General features: G+C 34.4%; 1 protein-coding gene across 4 annotated transcripts in view; it reads left to right on the top strand.

Moving 5' to 3' along the window:
- GPATCH2 (G-patch domain containing 2) overlaps positions 1-20,180 on the top strand; it is a 177,930-nt gene that overhangs the window by 9,537 nt on the left and 148,213 nt on the right. For 3 of the 4 annotated variants that reach the window (XM_040460969.1, XM_040460971.1, XM_040460972.1), the window contains exons 2-5: positions 1,594-2,310; positions 6,963-7,024; positions 10,280-10,462; positions 11,015-11,094. In XM_040460969.1, coding sequence (XP_040316903.1) covers positions 1,594-2,310; positions 6,963-7,024; positions 10,280-10,462; positions 11,015-11,094 — 1,042 coding nt within the window. Of the gene's footprint in view, positions 1-1,593; positions 2,311-6,962; positions 7,025-10,279; positions 10,463-11,014; positions 11,095-11,221; positions 12,696-20,180 lie in introns of those variants that run through there. The other variant, XM_040460973.1, reaches the window with a different exon arrangement.

Below are 20,180 nucleotides of genomic sequence, written 5' to 3'. Positions count from 1 at the left end.
GGTTGAGCATTCAGGCTCTAGAACCAGATTGCTGGAGTTTGAAACCTGTTTCTACCATTTTCTAGGTGTGTCACTTTGGGCAAATTGCCCTTAATGTCTGTGTCTCTTTGTGTCTCATATACCACCTGATAAGGTTATTATGTGAGAATGAAATGAGGTAATGCATATAAAACAGTTAAAAATGGGCCGAGCACATAGTAAGTTCTTGTGTTAGAAGCTGTATATGTGAATCATCTTATAAGTAGTAAATCCAGTTGAATTAAAATGTATGTTTGTTTTCAGATTATTCAAATGAAAACACAAAATGAAAAATTATTATAAGGAACTTGCAAATGCCTCAAATTATAGACTGTAGAGACTATATAAACCAGGGTCAGCAAACTATAGCCAGCCATCACTTGGTTTTGTAAATAAAATTGTATTAGAACACAGCCATCATTTATGTATTGCCTAGGGCTATTTTCACCTTACAGTGGCTAAAGTTGAGTGGCTATGACAGAGACCTAATAGACTGCAAAGTCTAACAGTTTACTGTTTGGCCCTTTAGAGAAAAGTGTGCCTACCCCTACTGTAGATTTAGAAGTTATATAGACCTCTGTAGTTGAGGATATTTTGATCCCTAGGTCCTCCTGAGACTCAGAAATGATTGTTCATGATCTGTATAAGAAAGATACATGTTTGAATTAACTATACTGTTTAAAAAATAAAATTGGAATTTTGGGCTTTCCATCACCAACCGATCTAGAATCTTTGGGAGTTGGGTTTGGAAAGGGTTGATATAATTTATAAAAGTCCATAAAGAATGCTTATCCTAGCTGACAAGCAGATCATTTTCTCACTGGTAACATAGTTTAATGGTTTTTGTTTGTTTCTTTTTATTTAAAAAATACCAAGAGACTGTCTCAGAATGAATTATGAGAAAAATGATGGGCCATTTTAGACCAGTGAGCCTCCAGTTTGAGTATGAACAGTTTCTGCTTGACTGAGTTATGAGATTAGTGTGGCCTAAATATATGCCTAGTGTCTGGTTAAACTCTCCTTTCACATATATTACAAATATTGAAAGTACCTGTCAGTCTTTCCATCTCCCTCGCATATCATGGTGGTGACTGGGTAGAGCGTGTGGTGAGTAGAGGATTGTACAGTTTCCTTCTTCACTTAGAAATTGCTGTGGGGGAGGGGTGGTTGGAGGAAGGCTTGAGAAAGCTCTCTCCATATCTGTTCTAGCAAAACTGGCTCTAGGGAAAGGGCAGGAGTAGACTAATGAGCAGGGATTTAAGCAGAAATAACTTTTCTATAATTACACAGTAAAAATAGGAAATTACTGGGATCTTTCATTGCTGATATTATGCTTACTCTATCTTGAAGTAATTCGTATGTTTAATAAAAGAACTTACATATGAAAAAGGAGCTTAAAATGAGTCAGAATATTTGAAACTATCTGGGATAGAAAAATTAAATAGCTTTTAAACATTTCTTTATAATAACTATTAATTTTAGATTTAGAGTGAATTGTCTGCTGTAATAAACTAGGTTAATGCAGTTAATACTATTTTCTTTAATTTTTTTTCTTCTTTTTTTTTGAAAATGTAGGCATTTCAGTCGAACCATGGAAGAACTGGTTCATGATCTTGTCTCAGCATTGGAGGAGAGCTCAGAGCAAGCTCGAGGTGGATTTGCTGAAACAGGAGATCATTCTCGAAGTATATCTTGCCCTCTGAAACGCCAGGCAAGGAAAAGGAGAGGGAGAAAACGGAGATCATATAATGTTCACCACCCATGGGAGACTGGTCACTGCTTAAGTGAAGGCTCTGACTCTAGTTTAGAGGAACCAAGCAAGGACTATAGAGAGAATCACAATAATAATAAAAAAGATCACAGTGACTCGGATGACCAAATGTTAGTGGCTAAGCGCAGGCCATCATCAAACTTAAATAATAATGTACGAGGAAAAAGACCTCTGTGGCACGAATCTGACTTTGCCGTGGACAACCTTGGGAACAGAACTCTGCGCAGAAGGAGAAAGGTAAAACGCATGGCCGTGGACCTCCCACAGGACATCTCTAACAAACGGACAATGACCCAGCCCCTTGAAGGTTGTAGAGATCAGGACATGGACAGTGATAGAGCTTACCAATATCAAGAGTTTACCAAGAACAAAGTCAAAAAAAGGAAATTGAAAATAATTAGACAAGGACCAAAAATCCAAGATGAAGGAGTAGTTTTAGAAAGTGAGGAAATAAGCCAGACCAGTAAGGACAAAATGGACTACGAAGAGCAAAAAGTCTCAGACGAACTCATGAGTGAAAGGTGACTTTTATATTCTCTAACTATAAAAATATGTGTCTCCATTGTTTGTCCTTGAACGTATTTTGTATTTTAATTAATTCTATTTTAAAATAATTATAAATTATAATAATATAAAATATAATCATAGTGATATTCCTGTTTAACCATCGTTACATTTTTTTAGAATTTATGGTGTTTAACACAAAACAAAATTGCTTATTTGATTTAAACAAAGTCTTTCCATTGTGTTTTAAAGACTTAATTTTCAGCTATAAAGAGAAAAGGAAATGGATTTTCAATGGGAAAGAATGCACTTTTGAATAACAGCACATTTAGAACTCATAGAATTGGATTTATAATTATTTATGTGTTTAATTATAGAGCTTTAGCTTTGGTGCTTTTTAGTGTCACAGTTCATCAGTTTATTTTGATTCTTAAGAATCAAAAATTGGTAGCACTTCAACAGATATGGCTTGATCTTTTTAGAAGTCTGTGGAATACTGGGAATTCTGATCACTTAGGAATTGTAAAACCTAATTTACAGTCTAGAAAAACTTGATCTTGTCATTAGACCAATGAGAAAAACAATGATCCTTTGGCAGCTAGTCTCATGTACCTATTCTAGAAAGCAGATATACCACCATGATAATTGTTAAGTACTATTTTGACAACATCAAGAGGTAAGTGATCATTTTTCTTTTACACAGAACTAATGCTATTGTAGGAAATGAGAAAGTATTGACATTGTTCATCTTTTTAGGCATGTTCTTAAAACCAGACTCAGAACTATGATCCAGAAAAGAAACAAAACATTGCTTACTGGGAAAGAGTATTTTAATTTGTAAGACTACCCTCATTTTAATCATGTAGACTGAAGACCATGGACTTCATATATATGTATTTAATAATACATATTATTTTGTATATACATATATATTTGCTTATAAATATGATTACAAACATGAATAGGATCTGGTAAAATTTATAGGATGGGGCTTTTTATTAGAGATGGTTTGCTATTTATGTTATTTTTCTAAGGAAGTAAAAATTATTCAAAATAAAAAAATGTTTCAGGAAGGCTTTGAGAAGTTTATGGTATCTGCTTTTCTTCCAAAAAAAAAAAAAAAAAAAGACAGCACTTTAATACCATAGTGAAAATTATTTGTATGGTAGTATTGAGCCATTGTGACTGAGGACTACTAAGCTTGACTTGAAAGTGATGATCTTGCTCAGTTGCTGGGAGAGAGCGTATGTGTAGTGGAGACTAAGTATTCATTTCTGGATTATTTACAGATTACAGCTTTTTGGATTGATTGTTCAAGCCCCTCCTTTCATTGATGTCTGCCTTTTATTGACAGACATCAACCCTGGAAGAAAAATGAGATGCAACTCTCTTGATTTCTCTTCACTGTAAAAAATATTTGAGTATCTATTAGATATAATCAGTCTACCCAGCAGTCAACAGCCCAGGTACCAATTTTCAAAGAGGATGTTTTCACTCCTGAATCATTTTTTTAAGTATTTTTTTCTTTGATTTTAAACTTAGCCATGTAACTATTTTTATTGTCACTCAGATGCATATTCTTTCTGTGGGAAGATTGCTAAATAAGGCAGTGCCTGTTCCCTGCAGCCCCATAGTTTAGAATAGCAGACAAGCAAACAATGAAAAAGAAGTGTGCTGAGCGGAAAGTATTAGTCAGGGAAGATTTCCAAAAGGAGCTATGATTTAAGCAAGCGCTAAGGCATGGATTGTGGAGCAAAGTGGGATGTATTTGGTAAAGTACATGTAGTTCATTATGACTAGAACATAAAGTGGGGGTTGAGGCTACAGCAGTAAGCATGTTTTAAAGGCCTGGTAAGTAATGGGAAGAATTTTAACAACGAAGAAACTCAATTAGATTTACACTTTCTCAAGGTAACATTATCTCAGTAACAGTGTTTTTTTTAGCTTTGACTGACCTCTAGTCCATCCTTAAGTGAGAGGTGAATTATGGAAGTGATAGTAAAGGGAAAAAAAAATAGAACACTTTTAAGAGTTGGAATCAGTGGAAGGTTGACTGTACTGGGGAGGACAAAAGAGAAAAAGGACTCTCAGATGATGTCTTGTTTCAAGAATCAAAAATATGGGAAATGAACAGATTGGGGCACAGGGGATTGGGATTAGTGTACAAATGCAAATTTGACCGGCATTCATGGGATATATTCTCTCTGAATACCATGCTATAAAAGTCATGCTTTAAAAAAGAAAAAAAAAAAGTGGGAAGAGGTGTCCTTGGAGATGAGCCATAATGGCTGTCAGATGCTGAAAATGAAAAGCCCTGCTTCCATATAAGTTCTTGTGCTGATTTATCGGACATGCTGACAACTACATGGTATACTTAGAGCAACTAGCTAGATGTCAATGAGGTGAAATACAAATAAAGAAACATGTTGTTTAAAACACATGTAAAAAGATCCCAAATGAAGACCAGGGTCATTAGGGACTAAGAGCTGCTCTCAGAGGGGGAAATCTGATTTCCTTATATATTTCAGAAGAGTAAGCAGGCAGAGAGAGAAGAGAGAAGATTGGGATGCCACTTGGAGAAAGAACATAAACAAAGAGATAGGGAGAATTTAGGTTGGGATCATCCATATAGAGCCTTGAAATCTATATTTAATCCAAAAAGTATGGGGCAGTAATTTTAGGTTTTTAATAGAAAACATTTTATTATTTTATTTATTTAATTTATGTATATATGTATAGATATGCACATGTGTTTTATAAACATTTTCTTTTAGAATACTTTTAGTTTTATAGACAAGTTGCAAAGATAGTACAGAGAGTTTCTGGATATCCTATTCCCATATATCCTGCACCCAGTTTCCCCTGTTGTGGTACACTTGTGAGAATCAATAAATCAATGTTGACACATTATTAATGAAAGTCAATACTTTATTAGAATTCCCTTGTTTTTCTTTAATATTCTTTTTCGGTTCCAGGATCCCATCCAAGATATCATAATATTTTTAGTCAGCAAGTTCTATTTGGAAAAGATGAGCCTGGTTAGATGTAGACTATATTAAAAGAGGTAAATCTGAACTCAGAAATGAGAAGACTATTGTAAAAAAAAAAAAAAGGAGAGAGAGAGAGAGAGAGAGAGAGAAAGAAAGAAAAGAAAGCACATAGTTTCACAATCCTTTATCTTTAAATCTGAATTCTGAAAGCTGTGAAAAACTAATTCATTCATTTGAGGCCAGACCTAACTTGAACTCTATTTAATGTGGATATTCATTCAATTGAAAAAAATATATAGTAATAGGTTTGATTCTGGAATGCTACCCCAGACCCTTATTAGTCATTTAGTCATTTTAGAACATATCTTTCCAAAATTTGAAAAGTTGTGAATTTTAAATACATTTGCCTCAAGGATTTCAGAAAAAGAATTATGATTCAAGGTATATATGATAAGGCCATATATTAGGGTTGTGTTATATAGGCAGACAGGAAAGCACTAATGAAGAAAGTTAAAGAAAAAGGTACCAACTTAGAGTTCCTTGGTAAAATGTGCCACTTAACAAATTTTATGCTTTTTGTTTTTATTTATTTTTAATAAATAAAACAACTGAAATGATATTCTATATTCAGAAAACATTTGGGTTTAGATCTCATTTGTGGTTTTAATCCTGAACTCTCAATTTAAATATTTTAAAACAATTAATTTTGTTTACTAAGTCAGGTTATAGAGTTATACATGTAAACAGGAAAAGTATAAAATTCACCTGAGGTAGTTTCCTAATTGGTTAAAATTAAAAATTACAAGAAGAAGAGGTATATGAGAATTTTTAAAGAAGATCATCAATTTTCTTTAGAGGAGAAGGCTGTTATTACATGATCTTGTTTTTGTGTTTTTCAACTAACTACATTTTCATATAAGCATTGCTTCTGTTAGAACTAATAGTGACAGTTTATTCATGTCAGTCGAATATCTACTATTTGTTTTAATTTGTGAAATTTGCCTTTGTATCATACTTGAACTTCTATGGAAGTATGGGGTACATATTATTTTTACATACCCCCTCCTTAATATTGGCAATATTGAGTGTTTTGCTCAGAAGGATTTTAACTTTGACTTAATGGATTGTTACCGTTGTAAACTTTTTTCTTCCATGCTAAGTAACAGAGTTGTTGTGAATTCTTAAGTAATGTCTTTTCCAGAATATTTGCAAATGTGGTTATGAAAAGTAATTTCATCCCAGGCCCTTGTATTTCATGTGCTGAAGAAAGGCTTAGGCTGCTTTTGATTGAGACTTTCCCCATTTTATTGAGCAGCGGTGTTCCGGGCTCAGGCTGAATTGCACACGGCATAAGAAAGGAGCAGTGAGCATTTGATGAAAGCAGATAATAAAATGCATCAATTGTGTCAGCACCTCGTTGCAGTCACATCTGGCTTACTGTCAGGGTCCCATTAGATTCCTGTGGTTTTATGTGCCAAAAATAATATGCTCTGTAGTTAATGGAACCAGAATATTTGCAGTTTGATTAAAAAAAAATCATCTTATTTTCTTTCAGATCTTTGTCAGGCTTAAGTTTCATCTCTGAGCTGCCGTGTCTCTTTAAAATTTTACGACTGAGAGATCAATTGTTCTTTTGATCTGTTTTTTTTTTTTTTTTTTTTTCTTCTCCCTTATTACAGTGATTCCAGCAGTCTCAGCAGCACCGATGCTGGTTTATTTACCAATGATGAGGGAAGGCAAGGTACTGAAATCTATTTTTTTTATTCCTTTGGAAAAACGTCTTCATTTGAAAGTTTGTGCTTATTGCTAGTTATGTCCTAGGTTGATGACTGCAATCCCTTTACCTTACACACACCTGCTTAGTGGACTGGGCTTGAGTTCTTTTTTATACTATGAAGGGTATCCTGTCTTCATGACCTAACGTAATTGATTATCTCCAAAAGCTAGTATGTGGAGCTAATAATATTAAGGAAGGATTATCTTCCTTAAGAAAGCTTTACATACCTCAGTCTTTTCAATTTTGTCTCTTAGCAAGTTCACAAGACACTGGTTCTCATTCTCCACCTGATTCCAAATGCATTTAATACTGTGTAAGCATTAATAAAGATGGATTTGCAAGTCATTTGTCATTTTTATTCAGCCGTGACATTTATTCATCGTATCCAGTTTGTAAGTAATTAGACAGCTTTCATGAACTCAGTATTGTAAACTGTTAAACAGTAATGTCTTACAACTTAGATCTTTCACATCTTCAAAGTTTCCTGAAGCTTTTCACACTTCAACATGGCATTATTTTGAAACTACCCATTTGGGAAGAAAATAGGACAATAAGGGGCAAAAGGAATATCTACGAATACTTACCACAAATACTTCCTTTCTTGAGACTCTTTAGAGTGAAGCAGTAATAAGTTCTAAGGGACCAAACCAAAATTTGTTGTTTTAAATTATAAATAGTCTAATGATACAAAAAAAAAGAACAAAATAATAGCTGCCTACACATTCGTTTCTTAGTCTTTTCTTCCTCTTGACAATAGGAATAAAATAAATTATCATTAATTTTTTTCTTATAAATCATATATATTCCAGATAAATAGGCACATACTGTTTTAGAGACCATAGACTTTTTGAAGTTAAGAGACTTTGCTGAAATATGTTAGAACTTCGGGACTCAGAGTGAGCTTAACTGCCTTGATAATATACCTAAACTCTCATTTAAATACATGTGCCTACCCAGAGTTACAAATGTTGAATTTGGTAATGAAATGAAATCAAAAACTTCTTTAAAAAATAACTTTGGGGGCGCCTGGGTGGCACAGTCGGTTAAGCATCCGACTTCAGCCAGGTCACGATCTCGCGGTCCGTGAGTTCAAGCCCCGCGTCGGGCTCTGGGCTGATGGCTCAGAGCCTGGAGCCTGTTTCCGATTCTGTGTCTCCCTCTCTCTCTGCCCCTCCCCCGTTCATGCTCTGTCTCTCTCTGTCCCAAAAATAAATAAACGTTGAAAAAAAAAAAGTTTAAAAAAAAATAACTTTGGACAAGTCCATCAATCTTGGAAAAGCTTTGAACGGTTTAGAATAATGTGCTAGCATTTATTATGAGCTTTTTATATTTTATATTTCTAAGTGCTGTTTTTCATTCAGTTTACTTTAGGCTCTTATTCTTTTTAAAAAAAATTTTTTAACACTCGTTTTTGAGTGACAGAGACAGAAAGTGAGTGGCCGAGGGGCAAAGGGAGAGGGGGACAGAATCCAAAGCAGGCTCCAGACTCTGAGCTATCAGCACAGAGCTCAGTGCAGGGCTTGAACTCACAAGAGCCATGAGATCATGACATGAGCCAAAGTCGGCACATAACCAGCTGAACCACGCAGGCTCTTCTGCCCTTCTATTATTCTTAAGAAAACCCTGTGAGATTCTTTTTTTGGGCGGATGATGAAACCCAGTCTAATAAAGTTGAGGTAACTTCCCAGTTACAAAACATCCCAATTCTGATTGGTCTGTCTGACTTCAGCACTCAAGCTCTTCATCTGTAGCTACTGGATTTCCCTATCAAATAGAACAAAGTTGTACATCACATCAAAATAAAATAACCTCAGTTTTCTATTATAATGTTGTCTCAATTGGAATTAAGATCTTGGGTAATCAGTTTCAAGTGACTCCCTTTTTTTTTCTTGTATTTATACCTGCTCTGGGAAATTTTAATTTATAGTTCTCAGTAAAAGTACTAATATTTATGCACTTTGAAATGTGGCTTTTTTTAAATTAATTTTTATTCAATTCGCTGTTGAAATAAACTGGTGGCTTTGGCTTTCCAAATGCTTTAAAATTTTCACGCCCTCGTAATTTGAAGTATGGCTGTTTTTCCATAGAGTCATTTTCAGTTGAAGCTTTGGGTTTTTTCTAGTTTGCTTTTAAAAATATTTGTAGTAAGAGATTTTGGAAATCAGAAATCTCTTTCTGTAAAGGAAAAAACTTTATGGCATTTGTGATGACCCTCTTAAAAACCAGAATTAGCAGTTTTTCTAAGAAACACAAAGACTTGAATGAATCTGGGATCATGTTCAAAATGCTGTTTGTCACCTACTTTTAGAAGCCATCTGCCTTCTGTAGTTCTTTCTACTTACATGTCTATTATTCCTGTTTTAAAAACAAAATACTGTTGATTCGCATCAAGGGTACATTTTGAACTGAATTTTAAATGGATCATTTCTCCATGGTTACTTACACTCATGGATGTTCCCAAAAGTCAAACTTAGTATGGATAGTGTTCTGTTTTAAAACTACCTAGTAATTAAGCACACTTTCTTCCTCAATGCTGTGGTACTGTCACTTTTCATTTAAAATCAACTTTTTCACAACTATTTCTTAATGAACTTAATCAGATTAATTTCATTTAGTCACATCTGTTCACGATTGTTTCCCCTTTTACACTCCATACAAATCATGAAATTAAGCTAATTATATACCATTATCAGCTGCAGAGAACGGGTTCTACAGTTTTATACTTTTAATTCCCGGCAGGAGATTAAGGCTTGTTTTTCTTTAATTTGGAAAGGGTAGTAACTTAAATGGATTTCTGTACAGTTTTTGCCATAGAATTAACCAGTATTATTGTTTTTCACATATTTAAATTGGTTCTAAAACATAGCAGCTTATGTTTTTGTTGATGGAAGTTCTTGTTATAGTGTTAAAAAACACTATAGCTGTGGTGTAGAATCAAAAGTTTTGTGTATAGATCGTGTATATGATTGCCAGATAAAATACAGGATCCCCAGTTATATTTGATTTTTAGATAGATCACAAATAATTTTTTTAGTATAAGTATGTTCCATGCAGTATTTAGACATACTAAAATTTTATGCAAGTACTTTATATTAAAAATCATTTCTCTGAAATTCAGATATAATTTCTGTCTTATATTTTTTAGAAACCTAAATCTGATAACCCTGTGTATTTGGATAATAAAACTGAAGCTTTGGGGGATTTCTTGTTTTTGCACAGGTGACGATGAGCAGAGTGACTGGTTTTATGAGAAGGAATCAGGTGGAGCATGTGGCATCACTGGGGTCGTGCCCTGGTGGGAAAAGGAAGATCCTACCGAGCTAGACAAAAATTTACCAGATCCTGTCTTTGAAAGTATCTTAACTGGTTCTTTCCCTCTTATGTCACATCCGGGAAGAAGAGGTCAGTGGTGCTTCCTGACTGCTAGATATTGTGGGCTTTTACATATATGTGTGTGTGTGTGTGTGTGTGTGTGTGTGTGTGTGTGTGTGTATGTGTGTATACATATATGTATACATATATGTATATACATACACACACACACACACACACTCATTAAGAGATTAGGCTAAAAGGGAGATGAAAGAGTCTAGCACAAGGTGCTGTAAAGGAACATGGTGAATAGTAGTTCAGCTACTACATTTATCATGCATTTGAATTATTAGAAAGGTTGACTTGCTCTCTTGCTAGGACCATTGTGAAAATGTTGAAATACTAGAAAGGTGAATTAGGAGGAAAGAAAAGCCCTGAATAATGCCCTAGTTCTCAAATAATCAGTAGTTGTGTGCTAACCTCGTTAGAACTCTACTAGGCATTGCTTCAGATCTTTTAAGTGTGTTTTGCATTTCCCCCACTACTGTTGAAGACATTTCCCGCTTCCAACTTATTCTGAATTCTGTATTGATGGGAATAATGATCGTAGGATCTTCTAAATTGAGTGCTTTGATTTTCCAGGTTTCCAAGCTAGACTCAGTCGCCTTCATGGACTGCCTTCCAAGAACATTAAAAAATCAGGAGGGACCACAACTTCAATGGTAGGCATGCTTTTCTGTTTAGTTGTCATGTTTGGAAATGTATCCATTTCTATGGAATAAAAAGCCACATCCTCATCCTTTATGCATTTTCTAATGTTATACTTAAAAATAATCCATTTTTTTGTAGGCTACAAACTGGACCAGTGAGATTCCCCTATAAACCAAATCTTCTAATGCTAATAAATTAGTTACGTTTTGAACATCTGGGGAATGACATTCGAGGGAACCTGGCTCCTGTCCTCTTCCCCTGGAGGAGTATCATTGAAGTGAGAGCCTCTTTGATGAAAAGATGGGGCTGTTTTTGCTGGAGGACTGGTATTCTTCCTTTAGTCAGAAGTGAACCTGCTTGGGGAGGCTTTCTAGGGATGTAGGTTGGCCCAGGGTGGGTTGAAACTACTGTAAATTTTATATATTTTTCTCTTTTATGATTTTTTTTTACATTGAATCCATTTATGTATTACTTGCTTTGCCAAAATGCTAACAAAAGCTAGAAAACTGAAAACTTCCAGATCTCACATAAGTATTCCTTAATGTTTCTATTGTGACTGGTTAAAAACGAATTCTTACATCTCTGACTGTTGTAAATAAACATGATGCATTGACATTTATGGTTCATTTTTAGAGAAGTCTTATATAACCAGCATTATTTAAAATATTTGCATTTTACTCAGGGTATTTTAACAAGGGCTAAGATGAGTAGTAGGTAAGGTTGATCACCTTTACTAGAATTTCTGTTTTGTTCAGTTTGCTTTCTACTTGGATAATCTGCTCTGTATTGCAAACCCATTGTATTTTACAGTATAGTGTTCATTGTACCACAGAAAAAAATCATCCTAGTTTTAAGCTAATACAGTGATAACTAGCCTGTGCTAGTTCATTCATTGACTATTACTTTTTTAAAATATCTGCTTTGTCTAATACCTGAAACCACTCAAAATTATCGTTTTGGCTCAGAGCTTATGGAAATCATGTGAAAGCTGGTGTTTCAGCTAATACTGTATGCCTCCGAATCATGTTGTCATGTTTAAAGTGAGAGCTGCGTGCGCACCTTTAGAATGGCAGATCTTCTGTGTCAGCGTGAGTGTCAAATACTTGCATGAGCTCGTTTTCGCAAGCAGAGGGAAAAATGTAACATTTCTATTGATGGTATAATTTAGACACTATACAACGTTCAGGCCATTTGAATTCTTCAAAATGATACATTAAAATGTTTAATATTTTTATTAAGTTCCAATTGATTAAAACTGTGATTTAATACATGTATTTTTATATTATTGTATGGATTAATTGTTAATTCAGCATTTCATGGCTAACTTAAATATGATGATTGGAAAAGAAACTTAAAGTTGACATTTCTTTACCTGAAAGTATTATAATCTGAAAGATTCCGGAAAATGTATTAAGCAGGAATGTGTGACATCTTTTAGATTGCTTGTCTAAACTGGGGAGATTAAATACGATAAAGTGCAACTTTGAGTATCTTTACCTTTGCATATTTAAAGTGATATTTTAGAGGTACAATAATGTGGTATTTGGTCATTGTAAGTAAGCTTCCTTGTGCTGTGTCCTTTGGAGTAAAAATTCATGATTTCTTTTCTGAATTACGTAAATGCTTTTATTTTATTTTGTATAATGACTGTCTTTTAGATCTGAATAAGTCACTTTAAAACCTTGGCCTATGAACTTTGCCTTACCAATCATGAATCTAGATGAATGCTATCTAGTTCTTGGTTCAGTTTTACCTATTTTTATTTTTGGTTCACTGCTTGCTTGAGCATAGCTGGGATTTGTAGCCCATTTTCTAGGCTTATTGCAATCTCACTGTGGTATTTTATAGAAGCTATTACATCTGATAGGTTAGCTTCATGGTATTGATGATACATGGCTTAACCATAGTAAAAGCTGCCTTCCCTCTCTAAATTGTAAAAAGGTGATTAAGTTTCACTTGATGGAGATATACTATATATGTGTGTTTATCATGGAACCTAGTGCATTAGGCCATAAACTGTTTTCCTGGTCTACATTTTTTTGTATTCAAATTTTACTGAAGACAATGGGCTCCTTCAGGTTTTCTTTCTTTCAATCCTGAATTGTCCTTGTTTGGATTTTTAAGTACTGTAATTTTTTTTTTTTCAATAAAATATCTGACTTGGGCAAGAAAGGTAAGAGTTCCAATTTGTGCTGATATTTTTAAATCCCTCTGCTAAGTGTTGTTGTTGCTGCTCATACTGTCCGTATTGTATGTAACCATCACATTTTAAAAATCATAATCTCACAAAGCAGTCATATTTAAACAGTACCAATGACATCCAGTAATAAGAAATGAAATTTAATTCCTTAGATTTTCACACTGAAATTTAATTCCTTAGACTTTCACACTGCAAAGCCAGATTGGTTGTAAGAGGTCAGTTTTCTGAGCAAAGTCAAACACGTAGCTGCAACCCATTAAACAGAATGGCAACAAAAGGTTTCTTTCTCTTATTCAGATGAGTAATGATTGCATAGCTATAATGATGATCTTTGAAGGACACGACAGAAGAATCTTTTACTGAAATATTAATGGAAAGTTTTCAGTTGGACTTTTAATTATTCACCATAATTATGTTCTAAAGTTGCCCTGAACGCTGATTAGCAAATACTGAACCATTGCTCCTAAGGGAAATACCAGGTTAAGTTCCTTTGAGCCTCCAGTCATGACATTTTTATCAGTTGATCAGTACATAACCTTGTTTTATGTATCTTTCTGTCTAAAAACACCTTACTTAATATATATTGTTGACTCATTAATATTGAACTCCGACCAGCAGCACTCTAACCTATACCTGCACAAAGCCTATCTACCACACATTTCCCCTTAAGGCCCATCATGGCCTTCTTGTGCTTAGAAACCCTAGTCAGCACTTCACCATGTGTGGGGTTCGTTGCAAACCGTGAATTTCCAACAAAAAGCACAAAACTGTGAAACACATGGCACTAAATAAGCCACAGAAAGGACGCTTGTGTACAGTATTAGAGCTGAAATAGGAATGCACACTGTCGTCTTACGTGACCTCGGTGGGGAAAGCACATGTGTGCCAGGTGACAGATTTTTCAGTGCTCCTGAATGTCCATGTGAATGGTACAAGAATTGATTTGGGAGTGGGATGATTCCGAGGGGCATGCGACTCTCCATCTCAGGGTTGTAAGTTTGAGCCCCACGTTAGGTGTAGAGATTAAAAATAATATCTTAAAAAAATAATTGGGGGTTACAGATAAATGTTAGTGAGTAGGCAAACTTGCAAATGTGGAACCTGCAAATAGTAATGAGGATCGACTCTACCTAGTTTTATTGAGCTGGGTGATGTGGTAATCACGGAAAATTCATAGGTTTAGAAGTCTGAACTTTGTGAATCCCCACTCTGGTTCTTCTTTTTACTTGTAATTACAAATTGAATGTCATTTCCTCTTTCTGTTAAACAGATGATAATATTTACTTTGCAGAAGTGTTGTCAGGATTAAATGAGATTATGTGTACATAATTGGGCCAGCACCATTTTTATCACATAGTATACACTAAATAAATGATAGTTACTGTTATGTTAGACATATTAAATATAGAATCTCATGATTTAGAGAACATTTGTATTATGGGTCAAATGCAGAATTTTAGACTTTTAAACTTTTCACATTTTATATATGATATGCCTTTACAGCTAATACTTAAAGTGCTTTATATGGCAGCCTTTTATGTTTCTTTTATACTTCATTTATATTTGAGCCAGGCTTTGTCTTTAATATGACTGCGAAGAATAATTTCGAATGAGTTTTAGATTGACAGCTATTGCATTAAATCTCAAAGCCTGATTGTGGACTAAAAAACTGTTCTAAACACTTCCCCCTAACCTCTGATCATTAAGCCATTCATTTGCAAAAAACCTCTCCTATTTAGGAGGTTTTGGTTACCTGGTTTAAAAAAATAATTTTGCCCATATACGTGATGTGTGAATGCAGTCACGGTTCTGAGAATTTAATGTGGAAAGGAATTAACTATTGCTCTCCGGTTAGAATAAAGCACTGGGGTTTTTTTTGGCGCCTAGCTAACCAGCCTCTAATATTTACCTCTTTTTGGAGAATTAAGCAAATGATAATTAATTCTGAGGAATATTCTGGGACCGTTATCCAGGAGATTCAGTGTGAATCTCCCATATTTCCAGAATTTTTGCATCAAGTACAATTCAGAGTAAATCATCCTCAGAGTAATGATCCATCAGAGAGTCTGTTTGGGGATATAGTACTTACAAAGTGAATCCAATTAAGCTGACTTAAGCGTAGCATTTCTGATAGCCAAGATATTCTACCCTTAAGCATCCTAATTAATCACTGTTTTCTGTAGGTGAGAGATTTTTGAAAAAAAGTTTTTAAACTGATGGTCTTAGACCAGTTGTTACATTTATCTAAGTTAGCATTCAAATTGAGTGATCTGTTGAAAGATCAAGAAATAAATGGCTCCGTTTAATTGTGGTACCTGAAGTCCAGCATAAATATTACATAAGGAATTCTACCTAAAGGTTATAGCGTTCTACTTAAAAGTTTAATCATCATTTTAGTCCAGGTGTTTTGTTTTGTTTTGTTTTGTTTTGTTTTGTTTTGTTTTGTTTTGTTTTTTGGTATAGTTGGAATGAGAACAAGTATAGTGGTGATGGTGGGGGGGGGTTATTCTGTCAAAGAAAATGAAGCTGATTTAATGGACTTTTTATTCATACATGTTTCTCAAGTTAAATATCTGAACAAAATGTGAACACCAACCTTTCATCTCAATTGTCATGCTGTACAAGTAAGCATACTGTTTATTTCCAACAATGAAATAGCCCTGAAAATAATTTATATCTGTTTAGAATCTTCAGTCCGTTGTATAAGAGAAAGGATTGTATATATTTCTCCTTCTGTGAAGTATATCATAAGACCAGACCAGATTTCATGAGTGGCTTATTGATAATGATGATGATGCTATAATGATTTACTCTGTATGACTTGCTCAACCTTTTATTGTTTCTTACGATACTGGAGTAGAAATATGTAGTCTGATTTATAGCATTTTACAACAGAAGGGCCATTTTAAATGGATTTGCTTTAAATAAGGGAACTACATAAACTTTTCTCTTAGACTAGTCTAAGAAATTTTGTAATAGAAAACATATCTAAAATGATGTTTAAAAATACATGTGGTGTGGGCTCCCAACTGTAATTTGACTACGTGCTAACTAGTTATCCAGTATTTTTTAGTGGAATTCAGTGACTAAGTGCTTAATTGTAGTCTCAGTGAATTGATATTTGTTTGTATTCTTAAAGCATTTTGGGATACTTTGCAGAATCCATAAAGAATATATATTTAGATTTTTTTAATATTCTAAATATATAATATATATATTCTAATCTATTACTGTGTATGTTAATAATTTAGTTTTTATCTCATCTCAAAGTCAGCTTGTGTTCCAGATTTTATGCTGGAAATTGATACTTTTTTCTTAGAACTTATTTTGAGATAAAGTGGATTTTATATCATACAAAAGTCCTGCTTACTAGAACTGTAATATTTCTTCAACAAAAGACATTTTAATAGTGTCTCTTGTTTGATGTAAAACTCTCTATTTTGATGTCATTATTCACTTTACACTTTATGTATAAATTTAATACCTATAATTGATATTTGAAAATTTGACTCTAATAATTTTCTTTCTGTTCTACTAAAAGTAATATCAATATTAATGTTGATATTTAGTCTTACTGCCTTACGTTTTATTAAAAGTGGAATAGGTACATACATTTTTAATAGTACAGATATATAGTAATGTATTCATATATTCACTCAACAAGTATGTAAATGCTTGTTCTGTTCTCCATATTTAGCCTTTAAAATCCTTCAGGAAAAAAATGCATAAACGTGTTCAGTCTCGGCATTTTGATGCCGCTAAATTTGGCCACCTATACTTTTTATCTACATATTTAAAATATTTGTCCTTGCTTTGCTTATTATGTACTACTGGAATTGGCCTGGTTTCGTATATTGTCCTTTGTGTTGGTGATGCTTCGGAAATCTGGAACCTAGCAGCGAGAATAGCAGTGATGATAGCTAACACTTACAGTGATGCTTACTATATGCCAGAGACTTTCCTAGGTTACATTTATATAGCTCAACTCATTTAATCCTGTTAACGCTTACAACTTAAGCCTTTTAAAATCTGTTTTTCCTTTGCTAACCAAAAGTTAATGAAATCGGGAAGTTTCTTCACTCTGTTGTCATGTTGCTAATAAATATAAATAAATTCTCTTCAGAAAATAAGCTTTATTCCTGGTTACCAAGTGCTATTGGAAGTGTGAGTTGTTTTGAAATATCTGCAGCATTCTTTGCTATCTTGAAGAACAAGCATAATCAAGTTGTGTGCCATAATAAAAATGAGAATTAAAATGTTTTTACTGCTTCCATTGGATTAATCACTGGAACCAAATCCCCCATTCCAATCCTCTTTGTTTCTCAGGTAGTATATAGTACCTTCATCTTGATGTTTAACATCATCCATTTTTGGTCTCCTTTCTTGCTGTTTCTGCTGTTTTCCGTGCTTGCCCTCCATGGTTCCTCATTCTCTCTCTAAGCCTGTACAATGTGCCTAGGAGCTGTCCCATTTCTACCTCAAGCATGACGATATCCTCTGTATGTCTCTTGCTCCTTCCCTCCCCCTTTTTATTGGAACTTGACAAAGTTCTGGGGTAGACTTGTCAGCTGGGACTTCAGGTGTTGAGTTAGCTTACTAACTCACTGAGGATGGAATTGGCAGACAAAGACATGGATGGGCAAGGCTTAAGTTTAAAACAATCATGGAATATTCAGGAGACTGAATCCAGTGTTGCTGAAATATATTTTAGGGATGGTTGTGTGCAGGAGTATAAGATAGACAGGGTTTGGTTGGCAAGGTAGGCAGGAGTTAGATCGTTTTTAGACTCTGTGGTCCATGGGAATGTATGTGAACTGATGTAATCTCTGGGGGGCGGGCAGTTAAGGTAATCAGATTTGTCTTGAGAGGTCACATGGACAGCAAAAGAGAGGGTACATTGGGTAGTTATAAGACTATATCAGAGATGTGAGTTCTGTCCCTGTTCCCTCAGTAGGTGGGATCCACAGTAGACTGAATCCTGATATTTTATTGGACTCAATCTGATTGACTTGAATAGTATCCATTCATTCAAAAACTATTTATTGAGTCTGTACCCTGTGCTAGATTCTGTTCTAGGTCTTGAGGGTTAATGTAGTGAGCAAGGCAGACAGGGTTCCAGGAGCTTATATTTTAATGAGTAAAAATAAACTTGGTTGGAGGAAGAGGGTGAGTAAGTAAATAAAAATGGCTATGGAGAAGATTAAACGGGGTGATGTGACACAGTTACAGGACATGAAGGTGATTGGAGATAATACTTGCAGGCTGGATAATTTTCAGCCTCAGCTAGTATAGTGCTTTCTTCTCTTCACTCTTAGAACAACCTGGGGAAAGATACAAGGGTGTGCACTGCTCAAACCGTTGGGGTAGACCCTAGATATTCTTCCAGTTCCTGACCATGTGGATCACAGCTCTTAAATCTCACTGTAGGGAGACAGACCTACAGGTGGCAAAAGAATGTCATTTTTGCTGACAAAGAACGATATTACTATTGATGCTTTTGAGAATTTTTTTAATTAAAAGAAAGGTTGCAGGTGTCAAATATTTATATGGTGTTCCATTTTCTTCTTTGGACTTAATCATAATGTCTGTTTTGAAATTTAAAATCATAAGATAGTAGTTCTGCTTTCATGGATACTTAAATATTGGGCAGTGTAGCCAGTCTTTCTATTCCACTTTCAAAAATGCATGAACTGCCATGCTTTCTTCTTTAAAATTTTTTCATTTTGGTATTCGTGTATAAGTTCTTAGGTTATCACGTTGTTGGTAAGAAATGGCTGTTTAAAGATTGGATTTTGTTTTTGTTTTCATTTTTTTAATCTCCTTAAAAGCAAACATTTGAGGTTTTTAGAAAATGACCTCTTATAAGGATTATGTTTATCATTTAAAAATTAACTCTTTTATATCCCGAGAAACCTTTGAAATATGTTCTAAAATGTTTTCTTTAGAAATTAAGACTGCTGATTGGTAACCATTTGATTCCACAGATGGAGACTCAATACCCCTTCTCCTTGTTGTTTAAAATGGTGGTGACATTGCCAGAGTCCCCATTAGTTTCCTTCCTTCCTTTCTTTCTTTCTTTCATTCTTTCTTTCTTTCTGTTTTAATCAAAATCGGAGAAACAGAAATGTTGCAAACATTTCACTTTCTTCAAAGGTTTAACTTTGGTTTTCTGCCTTTTATGTTGCTGATAGAATTATTCTGATGGTCTATAAAACTCAGTTTTCTAATTTGCCTTCAGATATATGTCAGATATCTAATATCAGAAAAGTTCAAAATCAGTGATGGGTAGAACACTTCCAAATAATATTTAACAAGCGCTTTCTATACTGAAGTCGCCTGCAAATCCTCTAACTGAAGGTCAATTTGAACAACTGAGAATTCACAAAGAAGTCATATAAATAAAAGGGGTTCCCTGTACTATAGTTAGCAAATGCCAACCAGATATTTGTTGCCTGTCATCCAGGTAAGGGGATTCTGACAAACCAGAGACACATGTCAACAGGTATTTGTGAATATTTTAAGCCAATAACACCTGTAAAATTTTTGTTGTTAAATAGCAGTTGTCTAAAATTGACCAGTGCTTCCTGGGAGAATAAAGTAGAAGTTTAAAGATCTCTTTGGATACAAAAACGGTAATAACTTGAGCCATTAGCAATATAGCATCCTTCTCTTAGAACTTCATATTTAAATATGATCATCGATTATAGACAGTTCACCATATAGCATTCCAGGTGGATGTAGGTCTGCACTACAGCTGTGTGTATCTTTAAGTTGCAATATAATTGTGGTCATATTGAATAGCATACACTTGATTTTTTTTGAGGTCTGTCAGATCTGTATAGATTTTGAAGTATGTAGTCTAGAACTACTTCTTTAAAATCTACATCTTTAAAAAGT

This window comes from Herpailurus yagouaroundi, unplaced genomic scaffold (genome assembly GCF_014898765.1).
Source record: "Herpailurus yagouaroundi ecotype Mexico unplaced genomic scaffold, PumYag 253, whole genome shotgun sequence".
Classification (NCBI taxonomy): Eukaryota; Metazoa; Chordata; class Mammalia; order Carnivora; family Felidae; genus Herpailurus; species Herpailurus yagouaroundi.
Note: the sequence above shows the minus strand (reverse complement) of the source record. Positions and strands in the feature narration are given on the sequence as shown.